This window comes from Parus major, chromosome 7 (assembly GCF_001522545.3).
Source record: "Parus major isolate Abel chromosome 7, Parus_major1.1, whole genome shotgun sequence".
NCBI classification, from domain to species: Eukaryota; Metazoa; Chordata; class Aves; order Passeriformes; family Paridae; genus Parus; species Parus major.
Genome location: NC_031776.1, coordinates 2,777,688 through 2,802,986, shown reverse-complemented (window position 1 = coordinate 2,802,986; position 25,299 = coordinate 2,777,688). Strand labels below are relative to the sequence as shown.

Here is a 25,299-nt window from a genome sequence, read left to right as displayed (position 1 = left end):
TTTGTTTGTGCTAGCATCTACCTCCGTAGTTCTGCAGTCCGTGTAATGCTGATATTTCATCTCATTTAAAAGTTTCCTGTAATACTTTGGCCAGTTTTAAAGAGGGGTCAGAAACCAGTTTGCTGCCAGGGTTGCACTGGCTGCTGGCAGGTTTGTGGGCAGGTTGGTGGCAGTGATGTGGCACTGTGGGCAGCCAGAAGAGCTCCCAAGACGCCGGCACGGAGCCTTCGCCTGGCGCCGACTCTCCCGGGGGTCCCTCAGAGCCCCTCTCCCTCCCGGGGCTAGTCCCTCACTCCACCACTTCAGCGCAGCTCACCGGAGCTCGGGACGTGCTGCATCGCTCCCAAAGTTTTAGAAAGGCTCCAGCTTAATCACGCCGACACATTTCAGCGGCTTCATGCATTACACAGGCATTTAAATCTCCTGCGCTCCACGGGTTTTTTTGCTGGGTATTACTGAAATGCTGAATAATGGAGAAGGTGAATTGCGTCTTTGCTTCTGTCAGGGTTAGATGTACCTGCTGCAGGCTGGGCTGTGTTGGTAACCCAGGAAGTCCCTCTTCAGAAATGCTGTAAATAAGATGCTGTACTATTCCACCTCTCACAGCCCAAGTTTAACCCAGCACTACCTTTTAGATCAGACACAGATCTGACAACAGATGATGTTTAACTCCCTTTTCAGCTCAGGTTTCCCACCTCCGTTTAATGAGATGGGCTGTGCTCCATACATAAGCACCAAGGGACAGTGGCCACCACAGGAGGTTTAGACCATTCTTAAACTTGGCTTCAAAACCCTCCAAGCTGCCCATCACCATGCGATTTCAGGCAGCTGGTTTAATGTCTGTTGCACCCAAAAACTCAACTACAAAAATAAGGAAAGTAAAAATTAGCTGATTCTGTGACCTACCATTCCTTCAGAGATATTTTATGGTCATATGCTTCCAGGCACGTGTGTCTAATTGAGATATTTCACATGCTTTGTTCTCTTTACCAATAATTAAAAAGAGGTTTAATTCAAATGAAACAGTGATAGTTATCTGTGCAGTTTAAAAACTTGCATTTATTCTTCAGTGCTGGTTGAAACAATGACTTCTATAAGTCAATATTCCTTGAATTTTGAGGTTTTTCTCACTTGAAATTGTTTGTTTCCAGACCACAACACTGGTCTCCCTATGGAAGCAACTGTTTGTATTTGGCTTTGAGGTCCCATGGAGAAGCCGAGGAGGGGGATGGCTCTTCATATCCATGAAGCCTGGATACTTCTGTTTGTGCTCCCTGGTTTGGTCACTCCAGCTGCCATCAATCATGAAGACTACCCCGCTGATGAAGGGGACCAGACCTCCAGTAATGACAATCTGATCTTTGATGATTACCGGGGGAAGGGCTGTGTGGATGACAGTGGCTTTGTGTACAAACTGGGAGAACGTTTTTTCCCAGGACATTCCAACTGTCCCTGTGTCTGTACTGAGGATGGACCTGTTTGCGATCAACCAGAATGCCCTAAAATCCACCCAAAGTGCACAAAAGTGGAACACAATGGATGCTGTCCAGAATGCAAAGAAGTGAAAAACTTTTGTGAATATCATGGGAAAAATTACAAAATCTTGGAGGAATTTAAGGTATGGAACCCTTTCTTCAGTATTTCATATTAGTATGCTTGAGGAATTCTATTTTTATTGGGAGCTCTCAAAGGCACTCAGTATTTGCTTGCTGCCATTGATGAATGCTGAAGCTGAAGTTGTTTTTAGCTGTGATGCAGGTCTGGCTCACATATAAAAGCTGTCACCTCCCCCCTTATGTCCTCTTCCAGAAGGCCAGTGGTCAGTCAAAAGCCCCAGTGGGAATTGCCAGCCCTCTGCACCTGCCTCCTTTGCTCATAGCATGGATCCATAGCATGGATCATGCTGGACTACCAAGGGTGGGTAAGCCAGTACTGAGTGCTTTTTAAGAACCCCTTTTGCAATTTGGAGAGCAAAAATTTGATGGCATGGTGCTGAGAGTTGTTACTCCTAACTGTTTGAGCATGCAAATAAGTAGATGGTAAACTCTATCATCTATTTATTTTTTCATTTCAACTGTGATAAGGCTGTCTAGAATGGAGAAGATGAACTCCTAGGTGGATGAGCATCTCAAGCAATGAGAAGCGTGGGGTTTCATTGTAATGGTTGAGTTCGTGTAAGGAATGTCATAAAGAAATCCTGAAATATATCTTAAAAACGAGATGGCGTTTTCCAAAATCACTACACAACCTGCAGTTCTCATTCTAATGAGTTTGATCATGAGCTTTCAATTCTGCTAAGAAAAACAACATTTCACAATGAAGAACAGGGACTGTAAAAGCTGTAGGTACGCAAGTTTGTTTTTCCAGGTCACGTGGCATTAAGAGTTGAACCTCCATAATTCACAACAGGCTGTAACTCTTCATGGCTGTGTGCCTGATCTTATTATACACTTGGCCAGTTTATTGTCTTTCCTGCAAGGAAAATCATTTCATATAGGTCTGTGTACTTCACCAGTTCCCAGTAACATAGATGGCAGTTCCCTTTTTCACAGAAATTGTCATTTTCAGGGGAGGTAGCAGTTAGTAGTTCCTTTCTTCTGTCGCATGTGGTGTATGTTTATCCTTTTCTATCCATCTGAAACTGCAGTCACTGAGTCTGGGCAAGGCAGTTTAATGCCACAAGCATAAGGGAGAGCAAATGTATGAGGAACATCTCCTTGAGGGCCACCCTGACCAACCTGCTCTGCTTTGCTGAGGGATGTGAAGATGCTGGTCTTGTGAACTGCCCAGATAACAGTTTCTTCTTGCCCTGGGAAGGCTTGGCCCCATCCCCTGATCATGCTTCAGTGGTCCCATTTTGACTGCTGTGTTGTCAGATGGTGAGATATCCCACCTAGGTGATCGGGTTTTCATGTGAGAGGCATAAGGTCTCATTTTTAGGAAGCAGAAATTTGTAAGGACTCTTTGAAGAGATTTCAGTGGGAGAGATAGATCTTGTCATTAAAGTATCTCTTGCGTGTGAATTAAGTGGAAAAGCAGTAATCTCTTTTCCTGAAAGAAGTAATTTCATCCTGATAGCAGCTTCAACTCTAGGAAAACAGAATACAGGAGAGAAAGGCTGTTGGAGAGAGTTAGGAGCCATCTGGTTCATTGCTTGCTGTATTCAAACACTTGGGCTGTTGTGTGGAAAGCAAAGTTCCAGTACCCTCTGAGAAGCACAAAATAGACGGTGTCACGCCACTCTGACACACAGTAACCTTCTGTCCAGGACTAATGTGAGATCCCTTCACACTTAATTTAGCTAACACTCAAACTTTTGACCTAGAGCTGTGTTTTGCTGAAAGCTCAATATGTTGTGGAATAGGGCAGAAACCATTGTCTTGGAAATCTCTGTGTTTACCTAGAATAAACAGCGGATTGCTTTTTTCCTCAGAGTACTGTAGGAGAGTCAGACAATGGAATATCATTGTTTTGTTGGAGGGGGAAAAAAGCAACACCTGTGAACTATGACTTTGTAAATTCTGTAGGAAAGACAGAACTTCAAGATTCAGGAAACTGCTGCTCTGAAGTCTCGATTTTATGAGGCATCCAAGCATTTTGTTGTTTATTTCAACAGAATAAAGATTTTACCTGCTATCTCTGCAGATGAAATCCTGAGCAGTTCATAGATTTTACAGGCTCTGAGCTCTGCTTCTCCCTCATCCTGTTGAATTTACAAGGTCTGCAAACTTTCTCACATCCACTGCACACACACTGAAGTCAAAGACGAGAGGCTGTTCTGACTCAAACCCAGGCTGCTTTCAGTGGAAACAGAGGCACTGTTTTATGTGGTCTCAGAACCCTTTCACCCACTTGATTTACTTTTGCTGGTATGTAGATTCCAAATCGTCATCTATAGAAGTGCTTGTCACTGCTGAGTTTCAGCTGAAATTAGCCTCTATTTAAAAATCTTTTGCAAGTGTGTGTCTGTGTGTGTGTGCCAGGACTGACTCATCTTGTGGAAATTTCAGCTGCCTGATCTTTCACAAATTGGGATTAATTTTTTTCTCTTGGATTTTTTTTTTCCCCCTAGGATATCAATATCTTGGTTTCCAGTTGGGTGAATTTTCTTGTATTGTTTCTAGATATTTTTCTCAGGTTTGGGATGAAAAATCAAAATGTGATTTAACCTTTTTTCTTACCACTGGCAGTAACCGTGATGCTCTCAGGATAAAGGAGTAGTTACAAAGGCCCATTTCTTGAATATTTAGCTTTTTTCTAGTGAACAGATCTTGTACATCTGATTTTTTGAGTCATAATAGGCACAAAATACAAACATGCCACCAAGCCACGTAGCTTAGACAGCTGTCCAAATATTTATCCTTGTGCCCCTCAATCATTAACATGTACAACTGAAATGCTAAACTGTAGTTCTGTTATAAATTCAAACCCATTGAGAGTTTTTTTGGTATCCTTTTGTAAAATTTTGTGTCTTTGACAGATGGCTTAGTAACCCCATGCAGCATCTTCATAGCACCTTCATCTCTTTTGGGTCCTGGGAGATGTTGGTGGGTTTGGGGCCCCAGCTGCCCATACAGAGGCTGCCTCACTCCTTGGTTTCAGTGGGATTTACTCCCAGCTTTGGCTGAGGCTGTGGTTCCACCTGGAAACCCCTGCAGAAAAGGCCAGTGCAGTGCCTCAAATGATAACCATGATCTGATTCAAATGTGTCTGAATACAGATTGATGCCTGGTGGCCAGGATTCTGAAACCTGTGGAACAGGAGAGAGGGCAGGTCTGGGGGGATTTACTGGGATCCATCTCTCTCTTTCCCATCTTGTTTTCTGCTTTTCTCTTTGTTGGACTAGAATGTGGTCTTTCAGGTTCCCACTGGCCCCTCTCAGAGCAGGGGTGAAGGCAGCTGTGGTGGCTGCAGGGAAGGTGTGAAGGATGCTGGAAGTCTCAGGCTGTTTTCTCCTGACGGATCTGGCAGGGGTCACTTGGCAGCTGCTTTTTCTCTCACTCATCATCCTTGCTTTGATTTCAGTCCTGGAGGTTAAGGTCTGAGTCCCAAGTGCTCTGTGCTCGCCTGTAAGAGCAGAGATCTTTCAGGGAGGTCGTTAAGCCTTCTCCTTCTTCTCAGAGACAGAAAACAAGCAAATGGAGATTTCTCTTGGTTGTTGTAAGTACACATGGTTGTGTTTTAAATGAATGTCCTCAGCCAGCAGCTGATGTAAAGTTAAGGAGACAGTGTTCTGCCAGCGTGAGGGATGTTCATTGGCAGCTGACAGAGAAATCCTGCAAATGTCACTGAGGCAACAGTGTCCCTAAGTGCTGATTAGTTTTTGTTCTCTTGCATGACTTACTGACAGAAAAGCACACACCTTTGAGAAATGGAATGATGGTGTAGTTATGGTGTGTTTGTAGCCACAGTGAGGAGCCACTGGAAGAGGATTGGGTTGTCAGTTTGGAAGGTCTGTTGTCATCTCTGAACTTGCTAGGTCTCTCATCACCCAGCCAGAGACACATCCAGAATAACCTTCTGCAGACCTCTGGATATGTATCAAAATGCCATTGCTGAGAGATAAATGGTCAGTTCACAAGAGATTGTCAAGATGACATCTTGAAATATTCTCTTCATTTTAGACTGACAGGCACGGACTGCTCCCTGTCCCTGAAGGAGGGTGAGCACGGTGCCATCCTCCAAGGCAGTGGCAGAATTTCCTAAGCAGTGACATTAAAATTTCTGTGTTAGCCTGCCAGAACGCTGGGTGAGTTATCCTTTGGGTGGGAGCACAAGAGGTTTTGGCCTTCCTGATGACATTCAAGTGAGAAGAGCAGCTTCAACCTGCAGTTGTGACCTCGAGCTTGGAAAACACTCTGGACGTTTTTTGGGTGCTGTTCAGAAAGGCTATTCTCCTTTCTGCCAAGCACAGAGCTGCAATTTCTTCTAGTCATTGGCTCTGCCTGTGCTTATCCTCTGCTGCTGCCTTTATTTGCCTGTCCTTCCCAATGTCTGCTCCATTTCCTGGTCCTCTCCCCTTCCACCTTTGCTCTTCCCAAACCTATCCTCACTGAAAAAGCCCCTAGGTGATGCCCAACTATTTTTCCCTTGCATCAGCACAAGTGTGGAGAGGTGGTAAAACAAACTTTGCTCTTGCCCTTTTCCTCTAGACTGCAAAAAAACCACCAAAAATAAAACCCAACAAAAAAAGCAGGAAAGGTAAAATTTTTCCTTCCGGGGCAAAGATTTTGCTGACTTGAAAAAAGCCAGGATTTCATTGCTAAAATATTACTTTATTTTTCTTTCCCCTGTTCCCTGCCTCTATATCTTAAGTTCATTGCTTTGTTTAGTCCACAAATCACCTGTAGTCCTTCAGTGAAGGTTTTTGTGTCTTGCTGACATTATGTCTTCTTGAACAGCGCTTTGCACAGTAGGGACACAGCTCTAGCAGGGTTCTTCAGGGTGTAATCAGAACCCAAAATATATGAGGGACTGTGTAAGCATAGCATTATCATACACTAATTATCAGCTCATTATGGAAACCTTTCCTTCAGAGTAGAGGCACCGTCTTCTCCTTTGTTAATGCTCTTTAAAATGTTTTATTAATGCAATTACCTGAATTTAACTGAACAAAGCAAGGCCTCTCACCAAAAGGCACATGCAGGCAGGTATGCAGCTGCTATCCCAGCAGCTCTCAGTCCCTGAAAAGCAGTGTGTCCATCCTGATGCTGGAGAAAAGGAAGCAGTGAAACCAAAAAGTGATTCCCCACCCCCAGAACTGTGCCAGAAATAGAAATTAAGTGGTGTAAACAACAGCCCGGCTCAGACCACCAGGTACCCAGCCTAAGAGTGCAAGCTTATCAAATATGAATGGAGCACTTGGGATGCTGCAGAGTGTTACTGGTGGGGTGGTGCTCTTAGATGAGAAACAAGAGTGGCAGCTCTGGGTGGAGAGGGCCAGCATGGGTCCCCCATTTTAATATTGGCATTTTTGTCTCCAAGATGTGTGCAGCAGGCTTTTTTTTTTTTCTACTATGACTCAAACAAGTGGGACTTTTTTTTTTTTTCTTCCTCTCCTTGTGTGTTCTGCAATTTCACATATGGCTAGAAAATCATAATACAAAAGAAATTTCAATAATGTGCCTGTGCTTTAATAAAAGGAGCCATGAACAATGCCAGCTCTGAAGATAGCATACAGCCGTTGAAATCAGACAGGGGAAACAGAACATCAGTCAGATGGAAAAGTATGATTTATTATCTCCCTCCTGGCAAAATTACAGTGACAATGTCTATGCAAAGGAATCTAAAATTACTGACTTACTGTATTTCTGTCATAATTTGTACCAAGAAAACATACTAAAATAGATAGGCCTGTCACATATTGATCTATAGTGAAAACTATTTTTAAAATTATGCTATGTACTTAGCTACTGATTCTGTAACATATACATCACGTTATGCACAAATACATTATTACAATAGGTGAAAAAAGGTGGGCTTTATTCAGAATTTAGCTAAAAAAAATCCATGGAATTGTCTTCCCTGGAGCACATTAATAGATGTAAGGCCCCAAAAGCTGAGAACTCAGTGGTTCTGGCTGTGCCACACACAAACTGTCTCAGAGCTCCCCACTGAAATGGATGAGACCCAAAAGCTGAGCATCCCTCCAATTCAGAATCAGCGGGAACTGAGCACAAGTCCCCAGTTTTAGTCATGGTGCAGCAGCCCAGTGCAGAACTCGGCCTGTACATGCAATCCCAAGGGACTGGTATTTTTCCAGTAAATATGACACAAGAATTAATGTGTGCCCAACATTTGTACTGCCAGAGCTGGGGCTGGGCTTTCAGTTACTCAGTCCAGGAAGCAGCCCACCAGAATTGGAAGCAGACCAGTCCAGAATTGGGACTGTCCAGGGAGCAGCTGAAGGAGAGGGGATATCTGTGCACAGCCAGAGGAGAAACACTGGAAATTCCCCTGCTCTTCCTCCATGGCTGCTGGAGCCTTGCTGCTAAGAAAATGGAATATGTAGTACATGCAGGTGTTACCATCTCCTTCCAAGAGAGGTAGAATTGAGTCTGAGGCTTTATTATTGTGCCAGACAATGCACAGTGGGGCCAAGGAGAGAACTGCTTATCCCTTGGCTCTCCCAAGCTGCTCATCTCTGTCACCCAGGCTGTTTTCTGTGAGGCTTGTGAGCAGGAGGTCCTCAGGTCATCAGCTTAGGAAGAAGGATGTCATCCTTAGAAACATTCACAGCTCATTAGGGAGAAGGTTTTTTAGGAAACTATTTCCTGCCAGAGTGAGGGGAAGTGCAGGTATGTGTTTGTTGCCACTGGAGTGTGCTCTATGCAGAATTGCATTCATTAAAAAAATGCTCAATCAGCCAATTATTCTAGTTACTGTCTTAAAAGCTATAATTGGGTAAGTTATGTAGTGACAATGCTCAGTCTAGTTGCAAAATAAGGATACATGAGCCATCCTTACGCTGTTCTGTGGTAATATTAGAGGTAATTCTTTGGGAATTACAGTAAAATTAGTATGCTTGGAGAAGCAATAGGGTTTGAAACAGCTCCTTAAAGCAGGGAATCTCAGTCTATTAACTGTGGTCATCCCAGTCAGCAAAACCTTTCTGACTGAGGGTTAGCTCAGTGTGCTCCCTGTGTAAGCACCCCAGTGTATTCTCTCATCACAGATAAGCCATTCAAAGCCATTCTCAGTTCACATCCTTCCCAGCCTGTGCTCATAACCAAATGATGACATCCCCTGAGGGATGGAAACCTCCCAGACACCGCTGGCAACTGCAGAAGGAATGGGACAAGTCCACATCTCTTCCCTGGTGATGTCTGGTTGCATTATACCGATGTCTGTAATAAAAAATTCAGTGTTTTATCCATACATGGAGCTGATCTTGCCACCTTCTCCCATCTCTCAGGGTGGACAAAGGAGGAAACAGCAGACTCGGGTACAACAAAAACACGTGTAAAAGGGATCACCTTTCTGACCAGGTCCTCTGTTCCTCTGTCCCTGCTCCAGGAGGCTTTCTCCTAGAGATGGCTCCTTCATTCCAAAAGCCAGCCAGGAAGGAATGGAGAGCACAAAGCTGCCAGCTGGGCTCACTTTCCCTGCTGACATTAAAAGGAGCTTAACAAATGTGGAGCACACACAGACATTTTGTCTGTGTCCGAACGGGGCTGCACTTCACACGTTGGAGCCACGGTCCCATCTGTCGTGTCCGTAACCTTTCAGGAGTCCCCTTCCCTGGGCACTGGACTTGACTGAACTAAAAAACTATTGTAATCAAGTCATAAAAACTATCACCCCAGGGTAGGTGAGGTGCAACTATTGTAAGGAATAAAATGAGACATATATCAAAGCAAAGAGAGCGTTCTCACAGAAGAAGTGCAAAGTCATGCTTTTACAGAAAGCTTTGCTACTGCTCTTGGGAGAGAAAAGCAACCACGAGACTGCAGATACACAGCTCTGGTGGAAAAGGGGCCAGGACTCGGCTCAAGGTTGTCTCTCTCATCAGCTAATGGGGGAGTCACTATTCAGATCCAAACAGGGTTCCAGGAGCCTTTTAAAATCATCAAATTGTGTGGCACAGAGCAAATCTATGAGTACAAAGCTCCTAAAGCCATCACAACCCTGACTCATCAGATGTGGGCCCAGGATTCCCAGGATGAGGCACATCTTCTGTGCCCCTCACCTGCCCTACTGATCTGCAGGGCTCCCCAGGAATCTTTAAAAAATAATGGCAAAGATAATGTTTCTGGTTATGGACAGGCATGGCCTGGGAATGAGGGGAGGAGAGGATTACATGACCTGGAGCCATTAGAGCATCCTTGTGCATTTCCACCTCCAGAATCCAAGCCTGGTCACCAGCACGCTGGAAAGACTCTTACATTAGCAATGTTTGTGTCTGTGTGTTGAGGGCTCCCTTAAAAGCAGGATCTCAGCATCTGCTTCTGCTGCTTCTTGAAAGTCAGGTCCTTGGTTCAGCCAATCTGCAGCATGGTACAAGCATTTTTCAACTTCTGCATGGCAAAGTTGATTTGTATTGCTCATGCTCCATATAAGTAGGATACAGCTCCAATTTTTTCACTGCAGATAAATTATCTAATGATTTAGTAGTTTTTTGCTGTTGCAAAGTCATTTGCAACCTGATGGTGTTTTCAGTGAGCGTGCTTGTCCATAATTACTCAACACATTGTTTATTTGAGCAACTTTCCACCTATGGAAAATCTAAGTGGTTACAGGTTTTGTAATGTAATTGATACTGTATCTCCCTAGCTAGCTGGCTGGATGATTTTTATTTTATTAAATAATTGACAAAAATGAGAGAATTTTTTTCCCTTTGCGGGTTTTTGTGTTGGCATATACAAAAGAGCCATTTACCAAACTTTTAACACAAATTAGATGGTTATTTATGCACTGCTAACAGTGAAAGCCAAATAAGCAGCTCGAAAGAGATTGGGGCAGGTTTCAGTCTCACCTTTAGGTGGGACTTGTTCACCAGCTCCTTCTCCACAAGTTTGGCACCTGCAAAATTTCTCAGCTGAAAGCTCTGAATTTTCCTGCAATCTTCTACTAATCTGCCTGAGATCACAGGCAATTTCAATAACAATGAAAATTATTCTAATTTCTTCTCCAGGAGTATCTCTGGTAAATGCTATCCCAGTTCCTTTTTTTATTTCTCTCCCCTGGTTTATGACTTCTCACCTCAGCCATAATGTGGAAGCCATTTTTGCCTCTGAATTTATTCATCATGTCCTTTCAAACTTTCTTTCCTTTCTTGCTTCCTGACAATAAATTCCCCACCTGAAACTAGCTACAGGGATAATTTCCATCAGAATTGCCACTGTTCTTAGCATCATTAAAAGTTACAGCTCCTCTTAAGATGTAGGTGCCCAATTTGACAGATGTCACTCTGCATCACTCTGCTTTTCCTGCTGTTTTGTCTGTGTTGAGCAGGGTGCCATCAGTCCAGCCTGTCTGAGAGAAGAGGCTGAATGGGATTATCTCTGTGAGTCTCTTGAAAACTGAAAGAGGAAGGGATTGACAGCAGCGATGGTTTTCAGGTTTCCTTTTCTTGGAGCCCAGCACTTGCAGGGGATGGGACACATTCAGACCTGTAGGTGGGAGGTGCATGTGGATACAGCTTGTGGATCTGAATCTATGGCAGGATGTGCAGAAGAACCAGGTGAGAATCACTGCATCCCAAACCACCTTGGCATCAGCAGAAATGCAAAGCATGGCAGTTCCTTTTTAAGGGGTTGGCACTTCTAATGTGTTCTCAAGGGGGGAGAAAGTATTTCAGCTCCATGTTCAGTAAAACTGCCATGAAGAGCATTTTTTCCCTTTGCAGTATCGTCTAGAAGAGGAACATCCTTACACACCTCATCCTTTTTTGGTGTTTGAAGGAGCTGGGAGTTGAAATGCCTGATTTTGGTTTGCAGTGGTACTGAGAGTCCCAGTATCTCCTCTCCCTTTTCTCTGATGTGATGGCTCCTTGGGTTTCCTCAGAGCTCAGAAAACAAGCCCACTGGCTTAGTTTTGTGCTTATACCCCTCTTCATGTTCCAGTCAACCAAGCAGATTTCTCCAGTCGTTCTGGCCATGTTGTAAATTCACCTGTTCGACTCTGAAGAGCACCACAGGCCCCAATAAGACATATACTCAGTTCAGTGGAAATACTTGGATTGTCTTCCAGTGACTTGGACAGCCCCTGGACAATGATCAGCAAGTTCATTCTAACATGATTAGATGGTTGCAAACACTTATTTTGCTCCCCAAAAGAAAAGTCAAGTATTCCTGATAGGATAGCTGTGAAGAGTCTGTGTTGCTCTACACCTCTCTGGTAGGAGCTGATAAATCCTGATAACTGGATCTCAGGCTTTGAGCAGCCTGGCTCCAGCAAAGATGTAAATCATCTTCCATGAGGCTGAAAACCCAGGTACAAAGAAAATGCCACACAATTCAAAGCCTTTACTTGCAAAAGTGAGGAGAGGTCCAGAGTGTTAGGAAATGTCTTTTTTAAACATCCCCGAAGGAGCTGACATCTAAATTCATGGAGTAGAAGGTCTCCAGGAGTAACAGGTCTCTGTAAAAAGTCAGTTTTAATAATGTAAGATCCACTGGCTCTTGAAATACTCAGGTGCCAAATAGCACTTCAGTCTTGTAAGGCAGCTTGGAAAATGAGCAGCATTTTCCCAGCGCCTTGTGGGGCATGAATCTCAAACCCTGAATCTGAGCAAAGCCAGCTGGAAGAATCCAAACTGATTGCAGGGAACTGTGAACTAGCTTTAAAACTTGAGACATCTCCTGAGCTGGAGGATTTGGGAACTTGTTAGCCTGGTGAGCGTGGCAGCAGAGCAAAAAGTGAGGAAAATGGCTTCTTATTGACTGACAGAACAAACAGGTGAAGAAAAAAAATATCAGTCAGATGTCATCTTCAGGGTTTTTTGTTTGTCCTAGGTAAATCACTCCCTCTCCAGCTCTCCAGAGCTGTTGATGTCAAAAGCATCTAAGAGCGATTGATGAGCAGACAAGACAGAGAAATCCTGACTATAGGCAGGCAAGAGGAGGGCTGCAAAATGATGTTTCATAGATACAGATATGCTTCCTCCATTCACTCAGGGAGAACATTCCCTACTTGGTGATGATGTGGGAAAGCCTTTCCCGTGTTTGGGGCAGCAGAGGGGTGGCTTAGATGCTGTAGCTCTGGCCAAGACATGAGCTAAGGGAGAAACACAGAGATGAGGTTCAGTAAGTACTTGCAACAAGAGAATTCCTATGATTAAATGAAATGACTGAGGTGCTCCTTGTAAGATCTTGCTTAAAATCTTGAGGTTTTGTGTGTCAGTTATTGGTGTGATTGTACCAGCTGCCATGGTCTAAATAAAATGTTTGATTCAGATCTCTTCAGCTGTAGAAAAGCATAAAAGAGTAGATTTAAACATTCTGAGTTCTGAATTCAGATTTCCATTTTCTTCTCTCTACCCTCCCCCTTAGGTTTGGGAATAATGAGTTTTGTTAGCTGTTGCCTAAAGAATTGTTTGTTCATGTGATATCTCTGGCTGTCCATCAGTCCTTAGAGAGGACTTGAGGCCTGCTCACAAAATAGACCTCTCAGAGGTATGAAATTTCTTTGGGTTTTTGGGACCTTTCAAATGACTAAAGAAGGACCCACGTGGTTCCCAACCCTGTAAGAGAGGAGTAGCTGGATGATGTTAGCAGTCATAATTCCTACCAGTGCTGGCATTTGCTTCCAAAAGGAGGGTGAAAGCAGTGGGGAGCTGGTGTGTGTGGCTGCAAGAGTGAAGATTAGGAGGTGGGGCACCTGTACCCTGTTTGGTTTCCCAGTTTCCCCTGCTCAGGGTGTAGCTTGTTTTTCATTCTGTTTCCTTTGCTGTCTTTTTCATGTGTTTGTTTATATCGTCTATCAAGTTTATCATGATGTGCTCGCGCACATAAAATCTCTATTAGCCGTGTGAATTTTCTATTCTCTGTTCTAATTTTCCTTCCTTCTTGCATTGTTAACAAACTCTGCTGATTGCAGATGTTTCCCATTTGACTGCACCTGAGACTCAGGTTTTTCAGCCACACAACAGAAGGAGCGCTGGCTCCTTCCTCCAGCCATCCTGAGGTGTGTGATGGGGCCATCCCACACAGAGGCAGGGGCTGAACCTGCCCTCCCAGCCAAACCTGGGCTCACAGACCTCCTTGAGAGCAGGAGAGAAACAGAAATTGGGTTGTGATTTTAGGGGTGGTTATGAATGGGTTGTGCTGCTTTGAACTTTATGAAGTGACTGGCTGAAGGAGAGGGGAATTAGGGTCAGTGCAGAGACTGAGGAGGTCCTCTGTGCTCCGTGTCCCATTTCAGCTGCTGTTAAAAGCCCTTGAATGGTGGATAGATGTTGGCCATGCCTGCTTCCCAGCAGCTTGGCTTGACTTGGCCCCTACACTGACAACATCCAAGAACACATCACCCCACTGGCTCTCACCCCCTTCAAAAGTCGAGATGGGGTAAAAAGAATTTCAGTGCTTTGCACTGGTCTGGCCAAGTCAAACTGCTCTACTGACTGATGCCTTCTACAGAAGGGCCCAATTTGCTCCTGATAGAGCCATTTCTGAAATCATACTGAGCAGTACAGGACCATGGAATGGTGCAGATGTGTATCCATGTTGTGGCTGGACATCCTGAGCACCCTTTCCTTCTGGGCAGTGGTCAGAAGAATGCTTCTTCACCAACAGCTCTTGATATCCTGCCTAATAAATCCTTCCCTAGAGAGTTTTATAAAAGATTGTTCTGCCTTAGACATGGGAATGAATAAATCACCAACTTTTGTGATCCTTTGATCTTAACACTCTTACCAGAACATCAGTTTAAGGGACACAGATAAAGCATTTGCACTGTCCATATGGGACAGTGTCCTCTCTACTTCCTACTCCAGAAAACCCCCTGTGTTTTTTCAGTGTCCTTCAGCAGGGATGAGAGTTCCTTTTCTGGAACTGTTGTTTGAACTTCAATGGCTACAAAAGTGTAAACCACCCCTCTTTCATGGGGGATAAATCTTTAAATCAGGAATCAGGAAACAAAACTTAAGGACATCCTCTGCTGGTTCCTTGTTCTTCACTGGCTCCCAGTTTGTCATTTTGCTGCTTGGTCTTTCTGCTGCCTGTACCAATAGATAGAGGACTTTTTGGCCAGTGTCCCAGAATTGTTCCACAAGAAGGGTAGCACCAAGGAAGGCAATAGCTCAGATGCAGAGTCTGCAGACGACAGTTTCGGAATGCTCAATGGGCAGGGATTTGCGGATCGGATCCCAAAGCACATCCCACAGAGGATGGCACCAAGGCTCTCATACACCAAGTGGACAGGAGGGCTGGAGTCCTCCAGGATAAGTGGCACTGACAAGTGACCAGAATGGTCAGATAGAGGAAGATCTTGGTGACAAGACCAAGTGGCTTGACCTTAATACAGCAAGGAGGAGGAGGTGGCAGGGAAGGGTCTGGTTCATACCAAAGCAGCCTTTTATTTGGTGGCTGCTCACTCTGTGTTCTGCCAGGGTGTGCTTTCCCTCTCTAATTGTGTGCAGCTCTTCCCACTTGGAAAGCTGCTCCCAGCATCAGGCAAAATCCTGGTTTATTACAGTGTCATTTTCAGGGTGCACCACCAAGGCTGAGGCGGAAGATGTGTGTGTCATGTCTCGTTTGCTCAGCTGCAGAGTCATTCAGGGGCAGCTTCCGCTTGGGCTGATCCTCTTTGAGCCGTGGATTGGGCTGCAGCCCTGGAAAAGCATCACATATTTCTTAGCATTGCAGCCACTGGAGTAGTGAGGATGGGTACAATCACTGGAGGAGACGTCAGTGAAAGCTTCCACAAATCACAAGATCTAGTTCTACTGCTCCATATAATTAGTGATTAAAATGAGTAAAAACAAAGCAGCAATTTTCTTATTGATCCCTCAGCAAATAGTTCTGTCTGTTTGCTTCTGTATTGTTTCTTCTTATTAAATAGCCTTGAATAAGAAATGTCAGTCAAATGAATTTAGATTCCTGGTGCTTCAGACAGAAATCAAAGCAGGATTGAAAGAGGAACGATAATTAGAGAGAGGAATTCCACCTCCACACACTTCTTCCCTTGCTCAAGGAGTGCTGATTTTATCTAAATTGCCAAAGCCGTGAGCAAATGAGAGGTGATGGGAATTATAGACTGCAGATGCTGAGACAAAGCAAGGGAAGCTTTAATTAGTGCATTTTAAGGCAGAAATGAATTTCCTAGGAATAAATTATTCGACTGAATACACATGGAGTTTCTTAGAGGTGAACTGAAGAGCTTTTTACACACCAGAAACAGGGCTCACAGGTTGCATCTGTCTTGTAGTAATGAGTGACCCATCACTGGGGTCTGAAATACATCAAGATGAATCCTTCTTTATTTGCATCCTACTTTATCTTTTAATACTGAGGAATATTTTTTTAATATTGAGGAATTCCCACAGCTGCAGGTTCACATAAAGAAGAATGTTTTCCCAATACCACATTTACTCATTGAAATGTTGGTGATGGATGCTGAGAAACTGGGAGTTACATATCGAACCTACTGGTACTGAAAGGAAGTTATTTTCATTTCAATTCTCCTCTTATTCTCCTTCCTTAGCTCTGTTGCCATGCTTTCGTGACACTTGCACACACATAAGTCACTGGGAACCTTAAAACACTGACCTTTCTATGTTTTCAGCAGATTTTCACAGCTTTTTAAAGGTTGAGACAGTAACAACTCTGTGCAGTTTGGAGGTGGATAGAGCTTCCTGGCTGAATTGATGGTGCTGAAACAAAACCATTCAGCTGGGTGCTTTAATCCTGAATTCCCTAACTCAGCAGACTTACTCAGTCTTTTAATTATTTATGTATTTTATGTGAGCCTGTTGCTCACAAACCTTGTTGAAGCAAGCAGGAGAGGGGCCAGGCTGAGGTCTCATGGTTGTGTTACGGGAGTGCTCACAGACCCTGATGCAGGTGCTGCACAAACATGGAATAAAATGGGTTTGGCCCTCCAAGAGCGACACTGTTCACCTCTGCCCTGAAAAGTGGGAGTGAAAACAGCCCAGGAGGCTGGGGGATGGACAGGCAGCACCTTGCCAACAGCTTGGGGGTGGCTGGCAGTGCTGGTCTACATGAGAGATGGGTATGGCCTGGAAAATCAGCCTGTCCTCCCTTCCTGGAACGAACCACCACTCATGACCTTCCGCAGATCCTGCTCTTCTTCTGGCCACGTATGTAAGGTAAAACATACAGGTAGAGCAAGGTACACCCTAGAGGCTTCAGCTCAGTGTTTTTGGCAAAGGGACCTATAGTCCTGAAAGACCCTGCACTCTTTGTGGGAAAACAGGGCTGAAGCTCGCTGGTTTCTCTGATGTTGTGGTTGCCTGTTTCAGCTGTTGCTCTTTTGTGCCAGAGGTTAACTTGTATCACCCATGATGAATGACTCAGTCAAGGGGTATTGAACGCTGATGTGTTTATCTTGTGGCAAGATGGGAATGTTGCAAACTTGTGAGCTGCGGGAGGCAACGGGCTAATTTGAGATTTGTTCCTAGCCCTCGCCATGCGAATGGTGTCGCTGCGAGCCCAGCAATGAAGTTCACTGTGTTGTAGCAGACTGCGCAGTCCCCGAGTGTGTCAACCCAGTCTATGAACCAGAGCAGTGTTGTCCTGTCTGCAAAAATGGTAAGAAAGAACTGTGTTGGCTTTAACAGAGATATAAAGGAAACATTTGATTGAAATGCTGTTACTGAGGTTTGCTTCCATCGGCACAGGCTGGTGTTTGGGCTGGTCCTTCTCCTGGTGCTTCAGTTACGGGGTGAAAGTTAAAACTGCCCTTCCTGGCCTGTCTTCTCCTTGAAGCAGATAGAATGGCTGGCTTGACAAAACTTTTGTAGGAATGAGTCCTGATATCAGTGATTATTGTTTCATGTCTTTGTTTTTTTTCTCAAAATTAGTCCAACAGAGAATCAAATACATGAGAAAAGAGAGGGTCTTTGTCTCTACATTAAGAAACCAATGGTTATTATCTAAGGCCAAGGGAAAACCAGCAAAATCAATGGCAGAACTTTTCCTGTGGCCAGTAAGGCACCCACCAAGCCCAGAACATTGTTAGTTGTGTACTGGAGTCTGTGTGTAGCACTGGCCCTCATTGTCCTGCTGAGGTGATTTCATGAATTAGAGTCTGATTCATCAATACTTTCAAGAAATGTTTTGGAACGACTGAAAGTACCTATTTGGAAAATAAATCTGTTTCCAAAAAGGTCTCCCCGGTCTTGTACCACAGCCTGTACTCACATACATCTCTGAAAAAGCACCTTTCTCCTAATGTAGATGTGAAGACAGATTAAAAGGTAAGGCAGCTGCACATAAACCTTTTCACAGCTTTCTAAACATGTAAGAAATGGCCACTTGGATTCAGCTCCTCGTGTTTAGAATTCACTATCCGTATATATTTGCTCTTACATACATCACCACTGCTGGATAAGAGTAATGGCTGCTTTTGTACCTAAATGAAAATGTTGGTAGAGAAAATAACATTTTCAACACATTTTCTGCACTGTAAGACAGAGTAAAGGCAAAGAGTTGAAACATAAAATACTTTAACTGAAGGAACTTGAAAAATTAATGAAAAATTAAAAAATGTTTGGAAAATTATGCCATAAATATTACTTGAAATCCTATGGTTTGTATCTGTATTTCTGTTTAAAAATATTTTGTCAGATTTTCACTGAGTTTTGTGTTTCTGTTGGAAAGCAGAAAATGTTCACAGGAAATCTCGTTGGTTTGTTTTTATTGCTGGAGTTCAGAGGAGAGGTTTGTTACCCAGCTCTGTGCACCACCTTCATGTACATCTGTGTTTGGGTGTGAGGTTTCTCATCACACTCACCAAGACTGGTGCTGTGGGTTGGTGACTCGGGGGGTACCACAGGCTGTCACCAGGCTTGTCACCAAGCTCAGACCCATTCACACCCCAACAAACACCTCTGGAGCATGTGTGGTCTCTGTGTTCCCGTTGTGTGTAGGGCACCATCCCAAAGCCCTCATTTACAGTGGCAGCACATCCCATCCGGTTTGCGTCGCATGAATCCAACCTGTGAGCATCCCTGAGGCTTCCCAGCAGTGCAAGCTCAGAGGGGCCTTCACACAGGCCCAGGAGATGCTGGATTTCCCTCCCAACCCTTCACCACCATGACCATTTCCCCCTGGAGCCACGCTCCCCCTTTGGGGGTTGGTGGTTTCTGTGTTGTAGTCCCCAACACCCCTGGTCACCAGGGGTGAGGAGCATCTTTCTTCCCAGAACAGAGTGCCCAAAACATCAGGGGGAAGGGAAAGGGAAAGGGAAAGGGAAAGGGAAAGGGAAAGGGAAAGGGAAAGGGAAAGGGAAAGGGAAAGGGAAAGGGAAAGGGAAAGCAGCTCCTGCTGGTGGGGACAAGGACAGGAGGACAGAATGAAGACCAGCTGCGTGCTGAATGGACTGTGGGACACAGTGAAGTGATTGGAATCCTCACAGAGAAGCCAGGAGGCTTCATCCATGGTTTTACCAAATCTCCACTCCTCTCTTCACTCATCTGTTGGGGATAAACATAAAGTTCTGCAGCTGAAACCTATTTTAGGCCTGGATGTACTTCTCACCGTCCCCTTCAGAGCAGCCTGGATGCCATGGGGAATCCTGTTCTCTGGGGCTTGCAGCACAGCTCAGCCAGCAGAGGGTCAAGGCTGCTCCTTGGGATGGGGGTGCCATGGGGGGAGCTGAACCCCTCCTGGTGCCCCAGCCTGGTTGTAGGGATGGAGACCCCTCAGCTGGAAGGGCTTTCTGCTCCTCCTGCTGCTGCTGGGGCTGACTGGCTTACAGTTGGTCCAGGCTGGCAGTTTTGGCTGTGTCCTTCACAAATGTAATGAAGTGATTCCCACAGTGACAGAAATTAGCAGGCACCAAGGCAGTCCCTGTGTCATGGGGAGTCTGATGATCAGAGTTTGTTACTGCTCCTGGACGTGGCTGAAGGTGGCACACACTGTTCACCTTTCTCTTACAGTTTGGGAGATTCAAGTGGAAGTAGCAGCCATTCCTGTGTCTCTTCCCATCTGAATCCCTCTGACACATCCTAATGAATGAGGAGCACAGTGTTCTCAGCTCTGTGTTCATCTTGAGACCAAAATTTTGTCTTTCAGCTCTCCACTTCAGCCAATCAATTAAAGCTCAGTTTCACAACTGCATGAAGATAACACAAGCTGACAGACCCACTTAAATGACTGAAACACCTCTTTTTAAATTTATTTGTTTTTTTCCTTTCATTCAAGAGCTTTTGTTTTCTGCCAAAGGGCTGAAGACACAATGCCATGTTCTGGTGTGATGAAAAGATTTTAGTCCCTATGGTCATAATTTCAGACTGACAAACAGAAGAGCTCAAGGGATACAGTTGCTGGGCGGGGGGAAGTAATTTCTGTGGTGCAAATCCTCAATTCAAAAGCTATCCCTTAAAATTTTGGTAAGGAAAATCCTTATTTAAGGTAAAACACAGCCCTGCATCATTTGCTGCAGTCTGCTAGGGGCATGGCTTGTCTGCTTGTTTAACTGTTGCTGCTATTAATGAGAGAATAATTCTCTTTCCATACAGTCAGGTAGATTTTCATAACCTTATTAATTACATCCCACCAAGGGCAGAAGTTCTGTGATTCAGTGAGCACTGGCACAGGTTTCCCAGAGCAGCTGTGGCTGCCCCATCCCTGGAAGTGCCCAAGGCCACGTTGGACAGGGCTTGGAGCATCCTGGGATAGTGGAAGGTGTCCCTGCCCATGGCAGGGGCTGGAAGGGGATGGTTTTTAAGATCCCTTCCAACCCAAACCAGTCTGGAATTCTGTGATTCTGTGATAATGCAAAAATCTGTTGATTCTAACATTCCTGGCCTGAAGATTCATAGAAAGCCAATAGTGATTTCTCTCCCATCATTTAAGAGCAGTCTGAACAAATGGCTTTGGAGATCTGTTCCTTCTTGGCCAAAGAAATGAAACTGTTACCTCGTACCTCACTAATCACAGCAGCTCATTCAAGGCAGGCTGTTCCTGGCAGGGGATGCCACATTCCACAGGGAGCATGTGGACTTCACTGGGAGGCTCACATTTAGGGTAAGGCAGGCTGAGGACATTTTCTCCTTCATGTCCTATCATCCAGTTTGTCAGAGTGGATTTTAAGGGCGATGGCTCCAGGTGCTGTGCAGCATTTCTGTCACAGAGATGAAAGGTCACTGGATTTCACGTTTCCTGGTAGTGACAGACCGCAGAATTATGGCCCCGAGTTTTTATTTCCAGTCCCTGTGACTTCTCCAGACAAAAGTGTGTCACTGCTGTTAACTCTCTCCTCTGCAGGATCTCAAAGTGGCCTGTCACTGTTAGAGTCCAGCCCACGCCACCATCACTGTCCCTCTGCTGCAGTTCTGTGAGAACATCCACCCACTCCTGCTATGCCACAGCCTTTCCAAGCAAAAATTCCCAGCGAGGTCTGCATGCTCCCATGGCCAGGGCTTAGAGTGGTGCCTGTGTGGTGTTCCTGGGCCCTTCTCACCCTGTGCTCCCCATTCATTCATTCATTCCCAGACCTCTGCTTGTCCCTCCTCATAAACCCATCCACTGCAGTGCACAAAAGGAGAAATTCATGTGGTTCATTTTCTTGAGAGACGAACAAAACAAATATTATAAATTTTTAGGTTGGGGTCTGGTTTTGCCTCTAATTTAATTTTTGTTGTCACCAATCCTCAACAAAAGAATTTGTTACCCAGTGAGCCAGATAAAAGCTAACATGTCCACAGTGAAATATTTCCTAGCAAGTGTGCTTACACAGCCTGGGCTTCTGGAGACATTCGTGATGGAATACTGGGCAGCAGGAAGACATTTCGTAGATAATCTGTCACTGAGTCTTTAATTAAAGTTTTAAATTATCGCAGTTGATACAGATTTCCAAGTAAAGAGGCTGATCTTGCCATCCACACACAAGTAAAAGATCCCTTTGACCTTCAACAGATTTTACATTGGTAAAATAGAATGTCTTCAGGCAAGGCTCTTGTGGGTATTTATTATAATGTCCTATAAATATTAATAAATCCCTGCAAATGTCTTCATATTTGAGGGCATGAGCGCAAAAGTGAGTAAATAGTAATTTATTTCCATGCATATAAACTCACGTTTTACCTAAGCTTCTCTCTTAATTTACTGAAATATAAACTTGCTGCTCATTATTTCTCTGTTGGAGTTAATTTGAAATAAGCATTCTGCACCCCAGCCTGATCCTGCTGTAACACAGTGTGTCTTGCTCAGGAAGCCCCCAAGGATTTTCCCAGCCCATTGAAGCCTTTTCTTTGGCAAACAAATCCGAGTTACACTTGTCCCTGGGCGAGCTTTGCATGTCTCTGTGTAGGATAACACCCGGGGGCAGACCTTTGAGGCTGCCTTTAGAAATGCATTTTGTCTGAGTGGGAGATGTTTGGGAGCTCCCAGGGGTGTCCCTTTGGAAAAGCTTTGCTGTGGACAGTGGGGCAGCTGGTGTGTGGACATGGGCCAGGCTGTTCCCATCCTGCCCAGCCAGTTCAGAAGTGGTTCATGAACTTCATTTCCATTCCCAAAGTAAGCAGGGCAGGAACGTCCGGACGCCACGGAAAGAGGCACTGGCAGTGCAGTCAGGGAGCAGCGCTCTTCCTTCCCAACCAGGGACAGCCAAACCCCTGCCCAGGTACTGCCCTGGGAGGGCAATGGGATCCATCCTTTTTGCAAAACCCTTTGGGATTTTGCAGGACAAAAGGCTCCATCTCAATGTAAATTCTTTTAGGTGAAGGTGATGGATTAACGGTGCGTGTTGATAACCAGTACTGACAAAAACCCTTCCCCACATGGTCTCTGTTGTTTCAAATTATCGCTGTCTTGAAAAGTGCCAAGGTTTTAATGTGGAATAATCCAGTGCTGGTGCTTTATTGCATAAATGTAGCTTGTTATTTATCTGCAAGATGTGGATCGCTGAAGCTCCAGGTCATTGTTTTGGAAAGCTTCTGCTTCCAACTTGATCAATGACAAAAAAATCAAGGAAGCATGGAAAAAAAAAATTACTAAAAGTTTGAGGAAAAAAAAGGGAAGGATTTGGGAACAGGATGTTTTGTCTGCCATTTGATTATATACAACTGTTGGAGGATAAAGGCGACACAGAAAATGTGGCAAGAGGATGAGAGAAGACTTCATGTTCATTTGCTTTGTGGAAAACAGTGATTTGGAGCCATGGGGAGATCCCTTTAGAGAAAAAAACAAAAAACAAAAAAACCCAACAACTAAATAAAATTCCTCTTCTAATTTATTTCAGAAATTCCTGAAATGGCCAGATTTTAAGATTGCACTTAAACCCCCTTCAGTCACAGTCTATGCAATGTGCTGGTTGGTTGTGCAGATGCAAGGGAATGTGCCCAGCCAAGGAGAAGAAGTGCTTCCCATGCCGGATTTTGCTGGACTCCACCATCCTCTCCCCAGGTCCTGGCAGCTGAAGGCAGTAGCGTAGCATAGCCACGTCACCCTGCATGGTTGGGAGTTACTAATGGCAGCCAGCTTTTGGGGCACTTGGTCACCCCCACAGCCACCACCCCCTCTGGGTGTCAGCCAGAGGGGCCATGGGAAGGACTGGATAATGTCCTTTGAGATGACCAGCAGGAGTGTGAACTGTGGTGCCCTTTTAGCTCAATTAAAGCAGTGATTTCATTGTCAACAGAGGAAAGAAAGGATTGATTTGCAAGTTGGTAGAAGATACAAGACTGAAAATGAGGAGGTGTATTTGGGCCAGGCAGACACCAACCTGACAAAACACTTCAGTGCTCGCTTTACTGTTCCTTGAGAAGTCATTTCCCTGAAACTGATTTTCAGTGGAGCTTGTCCATCTGACCACGTCAGGCCAAGGGATTAAAGGCATGAAGATGCTGAACTTGCTGGTGAGTATTGGACACAAAAGCATCTGTCAAGAGCTAGATCCTCCATTGCTTTGGAAATCTTCAGCACTTGGATTATCCAGATGCTTAAATGCCCTGCTGACTCAAGGTTGATCTGCTCCCCATGGTCACAGCTGTTGGAAGAGGCCTCTATAACAGTGAAGAGCTTTGGAAAAATTAAACCTTCCAAAATTAGCCATCCTGGTGTTGGACAGCATCAGGGAAGGCTGAGTTGAATCTGCTACCTCGTGAAGTTTGAAAGTGAGACTGAGAGCGATGAGGGAGAGGAAAAGGCTTTAGAGAGCAAGAAAAGCCCTGAAGTGAGCAGTGCTTAATGTGAATAAGTTCATCCCACAGCTCAGTGCTCACACAAAGCCGGGGTGCTGGGCTGTGCAGTGACAGGGACGCTGCTGGAAGAGCTCCATTCCCAGGGAGCTGCAGCAGGACAGCATCCCCTGAACGTGGCGTGTTCACCTGCACAGGTCACCTGCTTCTTCCCGAGCCTCTGTGTGCTCTGCCTCTGCCCAGCAAGCAAGAAAGGGATAATTCACAAACCAAACACAGCAGGAAAAGGCTCTGCCTGACTGCTGAAGGCCAGGCAGGAGCTGAAAGTGGCTACCCTGGATTTATACCCCAGGTCCTAACCATGCTTCCACCACAGCAGAGTTCAGATGAATGTAAAAGGCACCCTGAAGAGAAGGGTCAGGGAGGATCATGAGAAGCCATGTGTGGGATGGGACCAGCTCCAAAGCTCTTTTTCAGCGGACACGGCTCTCAGAGATCTGGGAAACACGTTACCTGGTCTCCATTACTCTTCAAACTCAGAAATACTTATGAAGAAGCTTTTGCTCATAATGATTGCTCCCCTTTGGGAAAATGTTGCTGAAGTTTGTGTGCACTGGCCTGTGAGAGTGGTGGTTCAAGATCCACTATCATCATGATAGTGTCTTGTAGAGAAGGGGTGGGTGAGGGGTTTTTTGGAGGGGAAGAGTTCCTAGATTCTGGTTGGGAAGCTGGGTTCCTTTGCAGAATGCAAGGAGCCTGGGCAGTACTGAAATTAAAGCAGGCATTGTGTTGCTGTTCCCCACCTGATTCTTGGTGTGACTTTAAAATACCAAAAGTGACTTTATGATCCAATGACATTGCTGTAAACCATTTTGCTGCAAGAGAAGCTTAAAGCCAAATCCTGTGTCTGTGTCACTTGGTGTAAAACACAGCACTGTTTTACTTTGATTTACTCTGAGGGAGGATCTGACCTGCTGATAGCTCTGGGTGGCTCAGAGGCACATTGCAGGAGGCTGGGGTGCTTTGCATGGTCAGGGTTTCTGAAGGGATTAGAGAGGGTTTGCTTTGCCTGCTCTAGAAGGTTGGGATTATGAAGCATATCTGTACAAGGAGAGTGGCAGACACTGTCTTCATGTATTTCTAATTTGATGAATGTTTAATGCTTCTTTATTGGAGCCTACACATATGTAGAGGACTTTAAGAAGGGGTTGACTTATGTCAAATAATTTATGTTTGAGCTGCTCCTTTTATATGAAATGCAGACTTTACAGAGCAAAGAGACTGTAATGAAAATATGAATTAAAGATTAGAGCTAAGCAAGTCTGAGAACACTTAGAATTAAGAAAGATGCTAACAAGTTTTCTCCTGCTTCCTTCCCTTCCCTCCACCTTTCCTTCAGCTCCATCCCCTCTGCTTTGGCAGGGTGCTGCATTTCAGGGCAGCCTTCTGTCCCTCCCACATGGGTACAGCTCTGTGAAGGACAGCAGGGCAGTGATCTCAGCCTGGCTCTTACTGTGTGGTCATGCACTACCCCA

At 44.9% G+C, this 25,299-nt stretch overlaps 1 protein-coding gene across 4 annotated transcripts in view; it reads left to right on the top strand.

Annotated features, from left to right (window-relative positions):
* Window positions 1-25,299, top strand: part of VWC2L (von Willebrand factor C domain containing 2 like) — a 45,509-nt gene that overhangs the window by 1,445 nt on the left and 18,765 nt on the right. For 2 of the 4 annotated variants that reach the window (XM_015634809.3, XM_015634811.3), the window contains exons 2-3: window positions 1,152-1,618; window positions 17,081-17,210. In XM_015634809.3, the coding sequence (XP_015490295.1) occupies window positions 1,208-1,618; window positions 17,081-17,210 (541 nt within the window). In that variant the 5' untranslated portion in view covers window positions 1,152-1,207. Of the gene's footprint in view, window positions 1-1,151; window positions 1,619-17,080; window positions 17,211-22,866; window positions 24,664-25,299 lie in introns of those variants that run through there. The other 2 variants (XM_015634812.2, XM_015634810.3) reach the window with 2 other exon arrangements.